Source organism: Eublepharis macularius, chromosome 7 (genome assembly GCF_028583425.1).
Source record: "Eublepharis macularius isolate TG4126 chromosome 7, MPM_Emac_v1.0, whole genome shotgun sequence".
NCBI lineage: Eukaryota > Metazoa > Chordata > Lepidosauria > Squamata > Eublepharidae > Eublepharis > Eublepharis macularius.
In genome coordinates, this window is record NC_072796.1 from 95,091,895 (window position 1) to 95,112,450 (window position 20,556).

Here is a 20,556-nt window from a genome sequence, read left to right on the forward strand (position 1 = left end):
TATTTGATTTCATTTCCAAAACATACAAAAATACATACATAAGATATACACTATAATCCTATCATCTAAAATAAAAACTATATGCATACATTTAAGTGGAGCTTACTTAAAATCTTATTCTATCTTTAACATCTTATTCCATCTTTACCATCTGTGTTCATATCTAATTTTTATCAACTAATAACATTTTTATTATAGACATCTTTCCTTTTATGATTCTCTTTATTAATTTTGTTCTTAGTTTTCAGCTATATAATTTAAAAAAGCATTTCATTTATCTTGAAATCCTAAAGTTGGCCTATTATGTATAAAAGAGGTTAATTTTGCCGTTGTCACATATTCATTTAATTTATTCTTCCATTCCTTCAGGTCTGGGCATTTCATCGTTTTCCATTGTGCTACAAATATTACTTTTGCCACTGTCACTGTAAACTTGAACAGTTCACTGTATATTTTTGCAATTTTCCTTGGTAAAATATTTAATAACATATTTTTTGATCCATTGGAAAGTTGCATTTTAATATATTTTGCATTTCTTCATGTATCTCTATCGAATATTTTCTTGCTTCCTTGCATACTCACCACATGTGATAAAATATTGCATCTATATTCTGATATTTCAAACAGTTCTCATTATAGTCCTTATTTGTTTTTTCTCTCTCTTTAGAGGTAATATACCATCTAAAAACATTTTATACTTGTTCCCCCTTAATATTTGACATTCAGTAAACTTGATTTCTTTTGTCTATACATTTTCCCACTGACTGATGTGTATGTTTTCTCCAAAGTTTTGCATCCATTTTATTATAGTTTTTTTACTTGTTCTATTTCAGTGTCATATTGCAATAGCATTTTATAAATTTTTCCTAATAGGTGTCTTAAATCTCCAGTGATTATTTCTTCAAAGGTGATTTTGTTTCTTAATCATCCCTCTTCTTTAGCTTTTTCTTCTTTCAGTTTAGACAGCATTTGATGATCTAATAACCATGAAATATTTTTCCTTCTTCTTGAACCACTTGCCAAGATTTTATTTTTCCTTGTTTGTCCATCATATACTCATATGTCAAAATTCTTTCTTGTGCTATTGTCACAGTAAACATCAACTGGGAATGTCAGTGGTGAGGCTGGTGGATTTATTCTATTTCTACATTGAAACCATATTCTTAATAAACCATCTCTCAGTATATGATTAACATCTTGCTTTCAAATTGTTTTTAGTGATATCTTAATCCAAAAATAGTTATGTATTCCTTCTTTAATATAGATTGTCTACAGTTTAACATTCCTTTGATTTGAGTTTAAAATCTAGTCTGACACCCAGACTAGGATTTGAAAATACTTATCAAAGCGATACTGTTCCCTGTTATGAGACCAATCATAACCTGATTTGTTGAATGAATGAATTCACTTCATTATTTATCCTAACAGTCACTTGTTTTTAAGAGCTTCTTGGAAGGTTACTAGGAATCTAATGATGTGATTTTAGACCTTTTCTGATGATATAAGTGCATGTGATAAATATGTATAGGATTGTAGTGGCAACCCCCACATCACATCTACATACATTCATTAGGCTTTGTGTATGGGTCCTACATGTTTATAAACTGTTTGTGCAATAAGGCTGTGCAAAATGAAGCAAATGAGCTGGCAATACACCTGAAATTTGCTGTTTTGTTTCATTAAAACGGCTTCTGCAATGACACTCTCCCACTGTGAAGTTCACGTGTTTCATTTAGGTTCTTACTATGCAGTGGCAGCAGCCAGCAGACAGGCACTGTGCAGGCATGGCAAAATCTTGTTTTCCTTAGTGGTTCACTGACCAGATTCCAAAGGGAGAGAGCCCTTACGTTATGTTATACCAGCTAATTAACTCCATTGGCAGGAAGGGGGAATGTGTGCAATATGCATGAGTACATCTTTTTTTCTCTTTTACTACTTGGTCAGTGGCATTTTCTCCCTGCCAGTTGGGTAGCAAGGAGAGATCCCTCCCCATCTCTCAGCTTTGGAAACATCAGTTTAATTCTGTTGAAAGGAAGGGGGAATGTGCATCTTTTTTTTTTTTGTAGCACTACCTGGGTAGTGGGTATGTCTCCCCCACCCATCAGAGCTCTTGGAGGTTCAGTTGCTGTGAGGAAAAGTGTCAAAAGTGGGGTGCAAGCAGTCTGTCCAATTGACCAAACTTGATAAAAGCCCTGGTACACTTCAATTATAGGTCACAATCCTAAAGACACTCACAGGGAGTAAGCACTATTGAATAACATGGGGTTTACCTTTTAGTAGATCTGTTAAAGGGACAACGTGCACCTTAGTGCTGTTAACTGCAACAGCAGCTGCCTCAAAGAGCCCTGAAGGTCTCATTGCAAAGAATGGGGCCAAAACTTATGATAGCAGGAAAAATCCAAATGGATTCGATCCAAACTAGCTACACCCATCCAGAAAACACCCATAAATAGTTTATTCAGAAACCCCCGATTTGAAACTGAAATGAACATTTTCTCAGTGCTGACTCCTAATATGCAATTGGGAAGCTTACCACCCCCACCCCCCATGTTTCCCAATTGCACAGACAAAGCCATATGTGTATGTTTGTGGGTATGTATGGTCTACCCAAAAACCTTCTGAATTCATGTAGGTTGGTATCAGGTCTTTCTACTGGAATCCTCCTCCCTATCTCATGCATATTTACTTTTTGTGCTCAGATAGTCTGCAATGCAGCCAAGGAATTCACTCTTATTTCTAGTTTTTCTAAGCAGGTGTTTCTCATTTCTAGCACTGAATAAGGAAAGCACTTTTTATTCATCCTTGAAAACCTTGGTGAATGGAATCCCCCAAGTGTAATAAATATGAAATATGCTGATTATTCCAGCAGATGGCCAATTAGCATTCTTGACATTGTCTTATCTTACTCCATATAATGCAATGATATTGTCAGGAACAAATTATTTACTGAACTGAATTATCAAAGGCATGAGGCTGCATAAACTGGTGCAAATCTTGCTAAATTTAATTGCAAAGTTTCATTCACTTCAAAAATATTCTGAAAACTTGATTAATTTGCAACGAAGAGCCTGCCAATAAAATATAAAGTCCTATTCGTGGATCTTCTTAATGCTGGTTATATTCTGTCATATCCATGAGGATGTGATTTGACTAAAAATAAATGCCTCTAATTACCAAAGAAGAAAAATTTCAAAAACTTAGTCCCTAGCTTGCATTTTATTTGTATAAAGAAGGTGGGTGGGGAGATAAATGTCCAGGATCCAATAGCTCATCTAAGAATCTGGAAGGTGAAAAACCAAGAAGCCATGATAATATTAATGCTTTGCCACTTTCACCTTTACATTGCAGTAAGTAGGTTCTTGAGCACACTGGTGGTGTTGGTAGTTCTGGATTTGCTGAGTGTTGGTAGATCCTTGGTAATAGCATGGAATGAGAGGCTGTAGTGGGATGAAGGAATTGGTGTAAATCTCTTTCCTTTTGAATTAACTCTTCTGCAAAGACCTGTGTGTGGAAGAGCTTGCACATAAATAATGGGAGAGGAATTTGTGTACTTCTCCAGTTGTAACTCCCTAGGCTGCATTTTACACTATTGTCATTGGCCACCAGAAACAGCTTTTGGGGGCTGTAGGAGGACAGGAAAGGCAGCAAAGATTCTTTCTGTGATTTTCCCTTTGTTTGCATGTTCTTAAGATCCAAGCTGCTACAATTGAAATCCCTTTTATTATGAGAACAAATGGCCATATAATTTGAATACCTAGGCTGTCTGACAGTTCAGACAGAATTTACTTCTAAGTAAGAGTATTTGCCACCCAAGGATAGTGCAAGCAATGGAAATGTGTAAGCATTTTGATTGTCAAGTTCCTATGGAGGCACTGGCTACTTTTAAAGCTTTTGTCTTTAGTGCCAAGATTCTCATATAGTTCAAATACTACAAAGATATCTCACAATGGCTATATTTCATGGACCCGAAGAGTGACATCTCTTTTGCAAATAGAGTGATCTAGGAAGAGTGGATAAGTTAACTTATTAACTTTGTATCTTTCCTTGATAAATTCTCTTCTCCATAGAAGACAATAGTTTCTCTGTACCCTGGCTCATGACACAATTTGTGATGGGGCTTTCTAAATCATACACATTAAAGGAAAGAAAACAGAGAACTAACTGTTCTTGTTTCTCTTTCTCTTTTTTTCTTGGTGGCTCTTAATTTGTCTTTGAATAGACCCTCCCTCACTTGTTATTGAGAAAGGCAGTAGTGTTTTGGCTTAACAAAGTGCATAAGAGATAACAATTCTGGAAAACAGCCCTGCACAAGTATCTCAACATAACATGAGCCTAATATTATGGAGGTGTAGTCAAGACACACGTTATGGCAAACACTTATTCTGTATAATAAATAATGGTACAGTTACTGTTTATTTTTAAGATCTTATGATCTGATACCATTCAAAATCCCAAGCCAAACTGCAGATTTGATAGTCAGTTATAATCAGGACATTGTAGAGCCTGCAACTCTGCAGTCATACATATTTTGTGGAATTTGATAACTGTCACAAGTTCAGAAATTTGCACATGCTGTTGATAATAGACTTCCTACATAATTTTACCATTGTAAAGCAAACAGCACTAATAGCAATGTAGTATTTCTGGTCTCTTCCCCATCACTTGTGGCCATTCCAAAACCTCCATTCTCCAAATGCTCTCGGTAGCACTGATGACAAGTTTCCTAGTGATACATGGGAAAACTACTATGCTCTTCTTCCCCTCCTTACCATAAAGGTAGGTAAAGGTAGTCCCCTGTGCAAGCACCGAGTCATTACTGACCCATGTGGGGAAGTCACATCACGACTAGAGATGGGCATGAACTGGAAAAAAAATGAACCATGCGGTCCGTGGTTTATCACATTTCATGAACCATGAACTTTCACGAACCTGCCCCCGTTCACAAATTGGTTTGTTTTGGTTTGTGAAAAAGTGACTTCCGGGCCAGCAAAAGGCCCAGTCCGGGTCAGCAGAAGATCACTTCTGGGCCAGCAAAAGGCCACTTCTGGGTCAGCAGAAAGTCTGCAGGAAGTCCATCCCCTGTTGCCTAGGAAACTGATGGATCAGCGCCAGGCTGTTTGCAGTGACGAACCAAAAAATGAACCAAATGAACCAGTCTAAAGTTCATGGCGGTTCGTCAGAAATGGGCTCTGATGAACCGCTGGTTTGCAAACCACGAACCGGCCTGCTTCATGCTGAATTTTGGTTCATATTCTGGTTTGTGCCCACCTCTAATCACGACATTTTCTTGGCAGACTTTTTGTTACAGGGTGGTTTGTCTTTGCCTTCCCCAGTCATCTACACTTTACCCCCAAGAAACTGGGTACTCATTTTACCAACCTCAGAAGAATGGAAGGCTGAGTCAACCTTGAGCCAGTTATTTGAACCCAGCTTCTGCCAGGATTGAACTCAGGTCGTGAGCAGAGCTTGGGCTGCAGTACTGCAGCTTACCACTCTGCACCACAGGGCTCTTATACTTTACCATGCTGAGTTTATACTGCTCAGTTCCCCAGCATGGTACTCTGTATTTCAAAAATCAGGTATCAACAGCAATGATCTAGATGGATACAATTTTGAAGGCATATACTCTCAGGAAAGCTTCTTGGCCATGCTGCTCTGTCTCTTAAGGATATCCTGATGCTAATGGCTATTTGAGCTCTCTAAACTCTAAAACACCTTACACTGCAATCTGAAGCAAAGTTAACTTCAAGAACTCTGAAGAACTCTGCTTAGGATTGCACTGTATACCTACTTGCCCAATACTTAATCCACTTAAATCATTATATTACTTGCTTTGTACTCTTTGAGAATGTAGTGCAGGCATTTTTAAAATACATCAGATTCTAGATATATTAAACAAGACTTTTTCATTACAGTTAATAAAAAATATAAGTGTGACAACTCAGCCAATAGTGAACAAATTATATATTTGATAGTAACCAATTGCCTATTCTAATTACTCAGGTATTTTAAAGAGCTGGTGTGAATTAGGATTGCCTACTGTCACTTTAATTTTCTTTATTTCAGTGACACCATTTATTTTTTTTAAAATTATGATTCTACAGAATATATAGTATCATCCTAAGTAGACTTCAATAGATTTAAAATGATGTGACTCTTTTTAGGATGACATAGTTCGAGTGTCTTGCAGTTCTGATGCTGATTCATGTTACATTTTCTTTAATTAATTTTAATGTTATGACATACTGTATATATGAAGCTTATCACACACACACCCTGCCACATTTAGAGTTCATGGATTGGACAGTCTATATGCATTGCACAATAATCTCTGCACAGAAAATAGTAATGGTAATGTATCACTCTATACTCCAGTTTCTTCAAGACCTGTATCCCATATTTCTCCAGTCTGGAATCTCATCTGATGACTTCAAAACAAACATTTCTTCAGTGATCGAAGAGTAGCTACTTACTTTTTAATATCTGTATATCCCCCCTTTTTCCAGACCAGTGCAGCCTACTTCATACATAGGGTAGTCATAGAGTAGTGAAGTGATAGCTAGCCTTGTGCTTTCTGGCCCCTGCTGCCTCAGCAAGCCATGAGCAGCTTAAGATCCATATTAGCAATATAGAAGGGATTAAGTTGTAGTTCCTGGGAGGAATCAGGAGGTAGGCAAGTGTAACATCCACTTTATGTATCTCCTCAGTTAGGGGGGCCTGTATAGGAGAGAAAGTTGAGATTGGGAGAGCTCTGTAAATATGTTATTGCCATAAAGTTTACAGTTTGTTCAAGGATTGATTGTGTTAGACAGAGATAACACACTTTGAAACAGCATAGGTGCCAGACATGAAGAAATGCATTCAGGTGTACATGAGACCTACACAGATGCAACTCTGACTACATGAATTCGGGTACGGGGAGGGCCAGCAGATATGATCTACAGCACCTCCACCATGTGAAGACAACGGTTAGTCTGCAGAGGCCTCCTGTTACTGAGGCAGATGAGTGTACTGTACTGGCTTTCTGAGTTTAAATTATATTTTTTATGGTTTGCCACGTGAGAAATACACCCACACTTTAGTAAGTAATTTGCTATGCGCTTTGTGTACATGGACAATGATGCATATTTGAGAGATACTGATGCGTACACATCCAATCAATATTTGTTTCTCTAACAGACTCTTTATATTGGTGCATGTGTTTATATAATAAACTTAAGGGGTGGATGGAAATCTGTGGGTAGGAGGCTGAACACAAGAATAATAAACTCTGAGCCAGAATCCCAGCAGTCTAGCTCGTTTGGGACATTTTAAAGCTGCAGCCTCTCAAACTGGGAGATCTCCAATTAGCTCCTAACAAAGTAAAAATGCACAAGCTTGTGTGTAAAACAAGCAGTTGTTGGCATGCAAGCGTTCCCAAGGTTGTGCTTCCTTTGCTTTTTCCTGAGTTTTGGCGCAAGGGGAGGGAAAGGGGTCGGAGTCACATGGATACAAAGCTTTTGATTAATGGCCAAGTGCTGCTGCTTGAAGCCTCCAAATCTTTCAGTTATACAAAGCAAGCAAGGAGCCGGGTGACCACTCACTTCCTTCAGGCTGGGTCTCCCTTACTGGAAAAGGACATTTGGGGGAAAGAGTACACTGCTTTTCTTCTCACTTCTTCAGCAGTGGGAGCGTAAGGGGAGTTCGCTTAACAGGCTGCGAGCCTCAGAATTGCAGCTTCTGCTGTGGAACTGAGAGGGTTCTTTTGTTGCTGTCCTCTCTGAACTTGTGTGATTGTGGGTATGTGAGGGGGGAAGTCCCAAGGCATTTCCTCGTCTTTCTCCTGCCTGTCGCCTCACAAACTGGAAAGGAGCTGAAGCAAAGTGATACGTTTCTTTTTGGGGACAAGGGTGGGGGTGGGACAGGACAATGACAGAAGAAAGCAAAGGGGAAGGGAAAGGAGAAAGCGGGAAGGACCTGGAGAAACAGCTGCGCCTCAGGGTGTGCGTTTTGAATGAACTACTGAAGACGGAGAGCGACTATGTGGGCACTCTGGAGTTTTTGGTGTCGGTGAGTTACCCCCATAATACTTCTGCTTTGCCTTAGATGCCTTTGCTGACTTGTGCACAAACAGCCACCCAGCTACTCTCCCTCCCCCCTTTACCAAGTTTGCCAGCAAAGGGGGGGGAGGGGAATGCCATGAAGGAACTCAATAAATAGGGACCAATGTGAGAAACAGTTAACTCCCCTCCCCCTCCCCTAGAAATAGGCTGTAGCATCAGGATGACTTAGAAAGTACTGCGGTGCTTTAGAGGCTGACTGGTTCCTTGGAGCACAAGATTTCCTTATGCTGCACATATGATAAACGTATCACTTAAAAACAGTTTTAAAAATCTCTGCCAAGGTGCTTCCCTGAGAACTTCTCACAGGCCAGATAATTTCCCTGGGCGTTAGAAAGTGCTGAATAGGGCTTGCTTCAGGTACATATGCACTGAAGAGTGTTTGGGGATTAGTGAAGTTTTGAGTTTCAGCTCCTAAGGCGCCACAGTTTCTGTATTTACAATAATCATTGAAACACAGTATTCTGGCAGGGGGTGCCTGATCTACAGCAGCTGTTCAATATTGAAGCCACATGTAGCATTTACCCCTTCCTCTGTTTCCTCCCCCTACATCCTCCAATACAAAAATCCTCTTTGAGTAATAAGTTGTTAGATAACTGAAGGAACCATGAATTGCTTATAAAATAACAGCACACCTGGCCATAAAGCGAATGCATTTTGTATTGAAGCAATGAGTACTCCTCACTGTGCATTTTGTAATATCAGAATTTGGCTGGGTTAGTAGAAGAAGATTTTGTATTTAGATAAAGCAGTCTTCTGGAAGGCATAAAGGTAGAACTTCCTGTATAGGAAGATAACACAAACATCATTGCATTACCATCTTGGCCCATTTTCACATTTATCAGTAGCATCACTTATGAAGCATTTGGGATAAACACATCTCAAGTTGTCTGCTTAATTTTGTGGAGTGCATGTCATAACAGCCCTCACATTCCACGCCCCCCCTCGCCATCCTGTCTGAGAGGAAAATCTTTCAAACAGCAAACTTCCTGCTTACTTTTCTAGATCTGTGAACTTTCTGCTTATTACCATACAAGAAAAAAATTCTCAGCTTGCATTTTGGTAGGAAGAACAATAGCCAAGAAACCAAAGTAAAATATAATAAAAAGTAATCTTATTACCAATTCCATTCAGTTCTGTCTCACCGTCAGGGCTGTATTATTCATAAGGCTGACTAGGCTGAAGCCTAGGAGGCCTGCAAGGACAGCTCCAATGGTTAAAGGCACTTTGCACTCTGCGCCGTAGCAATATGTGTACATGTATATATATACATATATACTATGTATATATATACTGTCAAGTATACTATATATATATATTTATATACATTATTTTAAGCTGTAGTGGGGTGAAAGATTGAAGTACTGGAGGGGGCCCAAAATACCTGAAAGCTTAGGGGCCTGGCCATGGGTTAATATGGCCCTGCTCACCATGAAAAAGTTATAAATGGATCAAAGTATTTAAAACAATAATTTAATTTTAATATGGTATATTGCTTTGTCATTTAGCTTTTCTTATGCACAGAATCTGGGTACATGTTAAGCTATCCACTGCCAGTCTGATACACCTAAAAACCTTTACATGATGTAAAAAATTATGTGAAATGTTTAGAAAAGAGCTCTTGTTTAAATTATATTTTAAAAGGGCATGGGACAGCGAGATATAGCCATTCCTGATGAATGATGATGCAAATATTGTGTCTGGATGTGTTTTAGGAATCTGTGGAATAAAGGAAAGAAAATGTATAACAATGTATAACAATATTGAGTGACTTATTATGCATATTATATAATGTTATGTACTGCAAACTAACAAGATTCATATACAAAGACTTTGGTTAAGATAGTGATCTAAATGGGATTTTCAAGCATGATGTAAGCATATTTAGTATTGAAGGCTGAATGTAAGTAACCTGGTTGGCCCTACTTAGTTCTTAGATGGAAGACTACCAAGGAAATCCAGGGTCAGTGTGCAGAGGGAGGCATTGGCCAGCCACCTCTGTTCATCTCATCTTGAAAACCCTATAGGTCACCATAAATTGGCTGTGACTTCATGGCACTTTACTCTCTCTCTCTCTCTCTCTCTCTCTCTCTCTCTCTCTCTCTCTCTCTCTCTCTCTCATTAATGGCATGTGCAGAACTAGTCCCTTGTTGCTGATTTCATCATTGCTTCTCTTTGCTACAGAAGGCTTCCTTCTGAGTGGGAGAAAGGTACTGTCACCACCACTAATGATATCAAGAGGTAGAACCAATCCACAACTGAGTCTTTCTCTACAGAAGACATCTTACACAACAATGCTCCAGTGTAGGGAGATGCAATGTTAGCTGGGAAGCATAGTTTAAATTTCACCTCTCTGTACAGAGCTAGCACCTTCGGCTCTGTCTTTTTAAACTATGCTTCCCAGCTAACATGCATCTCCCTACACTTAAGCGTCCTCATGTAAGATGTCTCGTGTAGAGAGCCTCTTAGGGTCAAGCTATATGTGCAGGTTTTTGAAGAGTTGGGTCTGGGTTCCGCAGACCCAACTCAGGTTCCCTGCAGCTACACAACTGCTTTGGGGGATGGCTGATAAAAAATAAAGGAGAGCCCAAATGGCCTTAGAATGCCTCTACGGGTGGAGAAGGGGCTCTCTCTTCCCCAAGACATTCCCCCATGTCAAAATAGCACAGGAAGGAGGATTTCCCCTCTTTTTCTGCTCCATGTGAAGTATTCTGTGCACATGGGGCAGTAAAAACAAGGGGGGAAACCTCTCCTCGTGCTATTTTGACTTGGGGAAATGGCTTGAGGGGGGAGGGAGGAGCTCATATTCCAACTTGTTGGAAAGCAAGTCCTTGAAACAATCTATATAGCACTAAGATGCTGTTAGTATTGTACCAATCTAGCAGTTAAAATTCAGTCTGATCTACATGAGGCTGCACTCCCCATAAAGGACCAGTTATGCAGCTTGGGAGTGATATTAGATCCAGTTATGTGGACAGATGTCTGTGGCATGAAGAAACGTTGGCCATCCAGTTGGCTTTCTAGCAGTGGCTGTTCCAGGAAACACACAATCTGCCCATGTTTTGATCACATCCAGGTTAGATTACTGCAATGTGCTCTGTGTGAAACTGCCAATAAAGAGTGCTCAGAAACTACAGTTGATTAGAAACACAGCAGAAAGAGTGCTAAGGTTGACAAACACCTCTCACCAGTATTTAAAGAGGTTCACTGGCTAGAAATGTGTTCCCTGACACAATTAAAAGTGTGGATTCTTTCCTTTAAAGCCTTAGTCTGAGATCTCATGTTTTGTTCGCATAAACCTTTTGGAGGCTCTGCTCTGTGTGTCCAACCTTCGGAGTTGAGCTGGGTGGCTAACAGAGTCAGGGCACTCTTTGTTTTGCCCATTCATCTATGGACCTCCTTCCTCAAACCCGTTCACATGGTGTCTAAATGTTTGAGATTTAGCCTCAAGGTGAAATGCTTTCCCTCAGTGACTCCCCTTTCCCCCTTTTGCCCTATATGAGGTCTCTGCATTTTTAAATACGTATTTTAGTGTTTTTATTGGTTTTATGAGATGTTTTTCTAAGGCTCTGTTTCAACCATTAAGCCGCCTTGGTGCACCTGGTGAAGCAGAATGGCAGGATATACATTTTGCAAATAAAATAATAAAAGAAGCGCTGAAGTGACTGATCACTCAGTTTGCTCCCATCTTATTTCAGATCCTGCAAAGTGACTGGGAGAAAAAGGAGAAACAGCAGCATCTATTTCAGAACTGAGTGGCTGCAGGATGCTGCTCTCTTTTCCTTCCTCTCTCAAGCTTCCTTTTGTAGTTCATGCCAAAAGGCAGTGTGTTGCCATCACCTTCGGAGGAGCTGTCTTCTGATAGGCCCTCCAACGGCAGGAATTCTCCTGACAAAGGCACTGCCTTCCTGCTAGAGAAATCAGACATTTTTCCAGGAGGGAAATAGCCACTGCTTTGGGAAATTGATGCATTCACAACAATTGAAGGGTAGGCACTTCAGCTCCAATTCTAATATACCATCAAGAGTAGGAACGGAAATCTAGAATGTTAGCAGCCATGTGCATTCACCCATAGAATTTTTTTTAAAGTTACTCAAAGAATAAATAGGTGGGAAATATATGTACTCAAAGAAAATAAGAATAAACTCTTTTTGTCTAGATAATGGTGATGATCATACCTATCAGTTCTTATGCTGCCTGTGGTGGGTCTGAGCAATGAAGGCTAACTGACAAAACCTGTCTCTTTCCTTCCTGTATTCAGGTGTTTGTTTGAAAGAGGCTTGACAAATCAAGGTGTATGTGGGGGGAAGCAACTTTTCCAACAATTGATCAATACAAATGGTAAATGTATATTGATGATTAGCTTGGTTTAAACTTGCTGCTGTTTAGAACAGTGTTTAGAACCTTTCATGCAAGAGGCGTGCAAAGGGTGTCAAAACTGGCTTAGCAGCGCAAGAGATTAAACTCTTGAGTATGACGGCTGTAACACTTTTTATACCTAAAAGGGAGAATGATTTGTGAACAATTATTTCTGAACAGTATTTGTTTGCTTGGAACCTTTCCCAGCCATCTTGATTTACCTTGTTAAAGGATTACAGTCTATTGTTAGAGCAACTTGTTCCTTTCTCAGTGTAGGAAAAATGTCATACATGAAATGGCTATCAAATCATGTGGTTTTGGATTGGAGATTGTTCTAACTGCTGAATAGAAATATGAATTAGCCCTTCATTCCTAATTCTACAAGTGGTTAAATCTGGCTTCTTGCCAGAGGAACTATGCTCACAACACCTAACTCTTTTTTTGCTTCTATAATTCTTCCTCACTTGATCTGCTTACATTGCTTATTTCCCTTTCCAGACTCTCTGATGCCTTGGATTTTCCCCCTCTGTCTCCTTTCTCTTCTTTTCTTCAGAAGGATTTCTAGCTTCAGCCTTGACTCAACTCTGACAAAGAAATGTTGACAACTTGTGCTGACTTCGTATACTAGTTCTCTGAGTAGTAATATTTTGGCTACTGTCTATAATACAGGCCAGGATCTTTAGAGCAGATCATGCTGCAATACTAAGTCCATGACTGGAACTAATCCTTAATACATCAGACGTAATTAAGATTTCTCAAAGCAAACTCTTGTTTACATTGAAAAAACACATTAAACCATCAACAAATTCCATCAACTGGATCTAGTAAACAGGAAATAAAATCTAAATTCTGAGGAGTCTTAGCTCTAAAATTTTAAAATGCCTGCCCAAGGTTTACAGTTGTATCTGTAATAAATATCTAAAATTTAGTTGATAAGAGTCTTCATTAACTGGTGACAGATTCTCTAGGGGTTAGTCATGTTAGTATGTTGTACTTGTAACTAAGGGTTTTGTAGTAGTTTAAAGATCAATAGGCTTATCTTGACCAATTTTTGTGGACTTACTGTTCGATCCCAGCGGAAGCTGGGTTCAGGTAGCCGGCTCAAAGTTGACTCAGCCTTCCATCCTTCTGAGGTCGGTAAAATGAGTACCCAGTTTCCTGGGGGTAAAGTGTAGATGACTAGGGAAGGCAATGGCGAACCACCCCATAACAAAAGTCTGCCAAGAAAACATCATGATGCGACGTGCCCCCGGAGGTCAGTAATGACTTGGTGCTTGCACAGGGGACTACCTTTACCTTTTACTGTAAATGCTACAAACAAAAGATCAGCCTTTTCATTTTATGATACTTTTGCCCGGATGTTTATATCTTTTCTATGCACAGTGCAATATAACTGGATAAACTGCTGCTGTTAGCAGTTTCAAAGATTTTTTTAAAACACTAACAACAAAGCAGGAAGCCTATTTTCTCTTACTGAAACAAAGCAGGGGATGAAGAGTTAAATATCTTGTCGTCCTATTAATCTTGAAGTCATATCTGTCAGTTCTGGTGTCCCACTTTATTTATGCTATTTATTTGCATAGCCCATCCTTCTCCTGAAGGCATCTAGTTTCTGATGACCTACTGCAAAATTCTTTAACATTTCTAGTTCTGTATTTTTAGGATAAATATTCCCTGTAAATTTTAGATTCTAATTAAAGCACTTTGAGGGTGAGAAAAAGCTATTCTTATATCAGCTCAGTTATCATTAAAACAAGAGCTTTCTGACTTGAACCAAATGCAATCCTTCTTGCTGATTCATACAGAGATAATTCAAATGTTTCTTGGCTGCTGCGGTACAGTCCTCTCCCAGAGCTATATCACTTCAGATGATACGTGAAGAGGGACATTTTCAATCATGTAATTCCCTGTACATAAACTTAAGTGGCACAGCTTCCTGACTAATTAAACTAATGCTCTTATCTCTCTAGTTATATCTGTGAAAGGATTACATAAATATATAATTGATTTTAAAAATCTCTGACTGAATTCTTCCTACCCACCTGCTTCCCAGTATTCCCCCATAAGGACCTATCCTTACTTGGAACCACTCAATTGGAAAAAAAGATATGCTTCAAAGAAACATACCCATTTAGGATGCTATTGCTAACACTACAAAAGCCTCAGTTCATAGTATTTTGCTTAGCTCTAATCCTGCTCCCATGCTGGTTTAGGGAAGGACAATAGGGACTGTACACACTTCACCTGTGCAGAGAGAACATGTGTATGACAGGAGTGAGATTGTACCTGCAATCCTCATCCACTACACTGTGTAGCACATCTGAAAGAACATAATGCATACAGGTTGAACGTGTCCAGGATTTTCCACAAATTGTTCTGAGTACATATACAGATGATGTGGGTTGAGCAAGCTTGAGGCCCATATGTGTGTTCACTGTATGTACATGTAATGTGTGCACATTCTCTGCTAGGCCATGTGATCAGGTTGGGGATAATTTGTGCAGCATTTTTCTTTGTTTAAAATATTTGTACCCTACATTTTTACAACATCTTTATCTAAAGTGGGAGCAGGGTCTTATTTTGCTGCTTCCTCGTTTAATTTGGAAATTTAACAGAGAGATGGTTTCTTTACACTTTCCATTTTCATTGGCTTTTCATTTATACAAGGACCCTCTTTCTCCACCTATTCAAAGCACATAGGCATTGCTGCTATTTGACATACCAAAGTTTCTGAGCCAAAGTCTAGGTTATATTGATAAAAACCTGCATACAAGCACCAAACCTAAGATGCCTGTAAGTTTGATATACAGATAGGATTTTCAAGGAAAACATAGCATTTGAAGGTTGTTAAGTAATTTTAAAAGTCAAACATATCACTGTTATAAGTAAAGATGGGCTTGTATCTTATCCTGTGTGAATGCAGAAGTGGTTATGTAAGAGAACTATCCCTATAATAACTTCTGCTGCAGCCCCCCTCCCAGTTGTGCCTTAGGATTAGGGTTGCCAGCTCCAAGTTGGAAAATTCCTGGGGATCTGGGGAGGGGTGTGTGTGAAACCTGGAGAAAGTGCAGTTTGGGGAGGGAAAGGACCTTAGCATGGCATAATTCCATAGAGTCCACCCCCAAAGTAGCCATTTTCTCCAGGTGAACTGATCTCTGTAGTCTGCATATCTCTTGTAATTCTGGTACATATTCAGATCCCACCTGGAGGTTGGCGGCCCTATTTTGTGCTGATACAAAAGGAAGGAAGCAGCCAATAATATCAGGTTTCAGCAAAAGCTAAAGCCTTCTCCAGGAACCTAGATTTTCAGAGTTTAAACCTTCCCTTTACAGGAAAACTTCAGTGGTCTCTTAATGAGACTCGGGTTGTACCAGTAAAGGAGTATTCCCTATTTTTTTTCGTCAAGTGAAAATTTAAAGTAAAGTATGGGTTAACAGAATTGCCTTTTCTACTTTGCCTGAAAACTATTTTGCTTGTTCAGGGGTCGGTAGGAACCTATACTGTTTGAATTTGCCTAGTTAGATGGGGAGAAAACTTATGAGGCAGAGTGAGTCCACCCACTTACCTTCCTATAATGTGCACACAATTACTTATCTTTGTACCCAAGCTAATGCAAGAAAAATGGAAGTAGAGAAGTTATCTCTTAATTTAATTTCTCAGTTGCATGTATATCTGTTTTTCCCTCCTTTCCCCTTCATGCAGGCAGCTATAGCCTGAGCGTATGCATGTTTAATTATAAGTAAATACCTCTCAGTTCTTAGGGGCTTTCTTTAAGAAATATACAAAATATTGTAACTTTAATTTTTTTGTTTCTCTTAATTATGCGTTTGTTCTCTCTTCCCCCCATATCTTTCTTTTCCACCTCAACATGACTTAAAGCTATGATTACTGACCTCTTGCTATGGTGGGAGCCCTCTTTGCAGCAGCGGAAGAAAAAAACCCACTGCCATTGCTGACATCGCTATACTACTTCTGGGGAAAACCTTGAAGTGATGCAGTGTAGCCATAGAGTTTCTGATGATTCCTAGAGCTACCCTACATCACTTATAGGTTTTCGCTGGAAGTATTATAGCAACATCATCAATGTCGCACACTCCTCCTCATTTCCCCACCCCCAAACCCTTCCAACCCTACTTAGAGCACACCGGCACAGCTGCACTGTAGACGCTGATTGTTTAAGTGTCAGTTCAGTGCTTAGTTTCTAAAATGCAAATGTCTTAGGGATTGAAGTTACTTCCATTTTGCTATAGAACCTGCCTATTATATAAGTACATGGACCCTCTCGTGCAAGAATTTACAGTATAGTGCTGCAGCTATCTTCCTTATGGCCATGGTTCTTAAACTCCAGCTCAGTGAAAAGCATGGAATGAGACATTACATAAATTTTATGGTTGTTGTCTCTAGTGAAGAAAAACACTAATAGAAAAATGCAGTGACCTGTACATGACCCAAGTAGGGCTGCTGTCCTCCAGGTAGTGGCTGGAGATCTCCCGGAATTACAACTGATCTCCAGGTGACAGAGATCACTTCACCTGGAGGAAATGGCTGCTTTGGAGGATGGACTGTATGGCATTATACCATTCTGAGGCCCCTCCCCTCCCCAAGTCCCATCCACTCCAGGCTCCACCCCCCCCCATCTCCAGGAATTTCCCAGCCTGGACCTGGCAACCCTAGACTCAAGATAGATAAGAAAGGTACAAGACTGAATATCATGAAAATCCTTTTTCTTTTAGACAGGAGTTATCTCAAGATGTTGATAAGCAATCCTTGTCTGGGTAGTAAATGAAATGGATAGCATAAACAATTTTCTTGGAACCAGATACAACAAGGGATTACTAGTTTCCTCTAACCAATTGTTTGTCATATAGGACTATGTTATAAATTGAATGCACTTTACATCCTAGTCCTAAACAGAATACATCGTTCTAAGACCATTAATTTCAGTGGTCTTAGAAAGATGTAACTCTGTTTAGGATTGCACTCTGAATGTCTGGATTTGTCGAAGTGGTTGCATACTTATTTTCCATTGTAATGTGATTTTAGCTGCTGCTTGCTCTGATTATAAATTTCCTGGTGTTTCATTTTCAGAGAGTGTCAAAGAGATCTCATTTTATTCTTTTAATGCCAATTTTGGGATTACTATTGACAACTGTCAAGCTTCGCATAAAGCATGCACATAACTGCATAATGTATAGTCACTTGTAGAACTGTATAGTCACCTATGTAACTGATGGTTTATGCCAGATTGGGGGAATCTCCTAAGGTTGCCAACCTGCAGGTGGAATAGTGAGTTCTCCCCAAATTATAACTGATATCTAGGTTACAGAGATCCATTTCCCTGGAGAAAACGGTAGCTTTCCCAACCCAGAGTTGGCAACTCTAAAATCTCCAGAAGTTTAGAAGAAAAGACAGAATATTTGAGAAATAATGCAAGTATAAGCTCTGTTGGCAATGCAAGACCAATGTTGCTGTGGGCGTCTGTGTAGATTTCTTGGCTTTACTAGTTTTAGTTTTTTATAGTAGAGATGGAGCACTGAATTAAAGTAATGTAATGTGTTGCTTGACCTCTCAATATTTCTGTGCCACCAGAAGGTTTGGGAGCTAAAATTAGGTTTCTTAACATGTTAGTTTTCTTAGCATCTGTTCCATATATTTGTACTCCAAACAGCTTTGAATTTATTCATAGGAAAAGTATTAATCAACTGTTATAGTAGTTTGTGCTGTATGGCTTGCAAAAATGGTTTAAACAGGGAAGGAAGGACTTCAGATGCCTGTGCCTTTTGATAAGGTTGCATGGTTTCCTTTCCCCTTCCTCTGTAACAAATCAGTTGTATTACTGATACAACATGTGAAGTCAAAAGGAAGTTGAGATACAATTACCATTGAAAATCAAAATCTCTTCCAGTCACTTCCAGTTTGTCATTTATAGCTTGTCTGCTGTGTTACAAAGTGAGGAAAAACCTGAATGGTCATTCATTAACTCAGAATTAAATATCAATAGCATCACCCGTGCCCTTTATCAAGGTAGATTGATTAGTTCTCCTATGCATAAAAGAAAATGAAGGAAAATTATCTGCAAGAATATTTTTATGGTGGGAGTTTGACCAGGACCTGGAAAATACCAAAATTGTCCGGAATGTTAAAGAGGCTAATTAACTTTTGCTTTTGTAATAATCTAGAGCTTTAAGTGCTGTAAATCTACATTTCCCAAACAAAAATTAATTGGAACAATTTCTTTCATCGCTCATCTATAAAGGGAGGACTGATTAATTAAAAGAAAAGCCTGACCCCTACATTATGCTATGCAGATGATCTTGGCTCCAAAATGCAGCAGAAGTAGTGGGTTCCCGTATTGTTCTCCTCTGCTGGCCTGCCCATCCACTCTGACTTCCTTGTGTTGGGAAGAATTTTTTACACAGAATAAAATAAATATTCCAGGATCTCGGGGGGGGGAGGGGGGAGGGAATGACTGAGGTCGTGGCTGACCTTTTCACCCAATCAAAGAGCCAAGTATTAAAATTACTAAATATAAAACAGAATACATATCAATATGAAAAATACATGTATTTATTACAGGATAATATAAAAAGTATTACAGGCCCAAATAATAGCCTCAATTCAGATTTGAAATCAAACAAAAAACTCAAACAAGAACCTTATGCAACCCTGACCAAATGTGTTTTGGCCATGTGACCTTCAGTAGTCAAGCATAATTATTACACAGGAACTCCAGACAACGCAATAATATGACAGTAATTAATAAATATAATAAGAAGGACCACGTTGGAATTATACTAGAAAAGGAAAAAAGGAAAAAAGAAAAAAATATTGATTATTAATTAATATTAATAAGTCAAGGCAGAGCTGTACTTAAAAAGCCTCATTTGAAATCACCTTCTGTCCTAGTCAGGTTCATGTGTCTTGGATGGTAATTCAATTGTGTACCTACAAAGGATACTTTAAGAATATCCTAAGAGCAAAATTTGGAAAAAGATAAATCACATAGAGTAAACTATATGTAATTAGCTTGATACCCATGCTTTGCTACAGTATTTAACTACTTTAAATCCAGTTATATTATTTATGGGTGTGTGACATTTTTTGGTTTGTGGGGTTTTTTTTAGTTGGTTTTGTAGTATAATAGCATAGTACCCGAGCTGCACAAAGGTGTTTGAATAAAGTGAAGGGTGTTGATGCTGAAAACTGATGAAATGAATTTTGAAATATAACATTTATTGAAGAGATTTTTAAAAGGAAAAGATTGTATTGCAATAAATAAAGTGAAAAATACGTACAACCGGGTTTTTTCTACTGAAGAACCTCTTTGTAGACCACATTGGTGGTTTTCCCCTCAGGTGCTGGGATCATCAGGCTGCTGGGTGAGCTCACTCTGGAGCAGGCCACATAGAACTGCCCATGTGAGAAGCAGTCCTCCCTCATGTCAATTCCTGCCACCTTCAGTGTCTGCCCCTGGGACTTGTTGATCGTCATAGCAAAGCAGGCCTTGAAGGGGAACTGCATTCTCATGAACTTAAAGGGGTTCTCTGATGGTATGAATGATATGCATGGTATGAACACCCACTCCCTCCCGACCACTACTGGTGAACAATGTGGCCTTGATGGTGTTCCTGTGGAGGGCTTTCACTTGCAGTCTGGTGCCACTGCAGAGTTTGGGTGGGTTGAGGTTCCAGAGCAGCATCACTGAAGTCCCCACTTTGAGGAAAAGCTTGTGGGCTGGGAAGCCAGGAGGGTTGAGTGTGCTGGGGAATTCCACGGGGCAGTGGACTGTGTCATCCATTTGCACCATTGAGTCCACAGATCTGTACTCCATTTCTGTCCATTTGAGGGAGTTAAGTTGTGTTTCATTAATGACGACAGCCTTGCCATTCTTGGGGGTCAGAATGGCATGCTTGCTCAGCCAGTCCATGGACTTCTCCATGATAGTGGTGATATCAGGGTATATCGTGGCTGTTTGGTCTGCTAGGGTTGTCACTACTGTGCCCAGGCCTGCAGGGGTGGTCATCTTTCCCTTGGATTCAGGATGATCTCCATCCCCTATTTTTAGTAGGAGTTCAGAGAATTCCCCAGCGGACACCTC

The 20,556-nt window shown here is 39.4% G+C and overlaps 1 protein-coding gene across 1 annotated transcript in view; it reads left to right on the forward strand.

Moving 5' to 3' along the window:
* Nucleotides 1-7,908: 7,908 nt before the first annotated feature.
* Nucleotides 7,909-20,556, forward strand: part of PREX2 (phosphatidylinositol-3,4,5-trisphosphate dependent Rac exchange factor 2) — a 194,521-nt gene continuing 181,873 nt past the window's right edge. Inside the window, exon 1 of the mRNA XM_054984937.1 lies at nucleotides 7,909-8,049. Within this exon, the coding sequence (XP_054840912.1) occupies nucleotides 7,909-8,049 (141 nt within the window). The remainder of the gene's footprint in view (nucleotides 8,050-20,556) is intronic.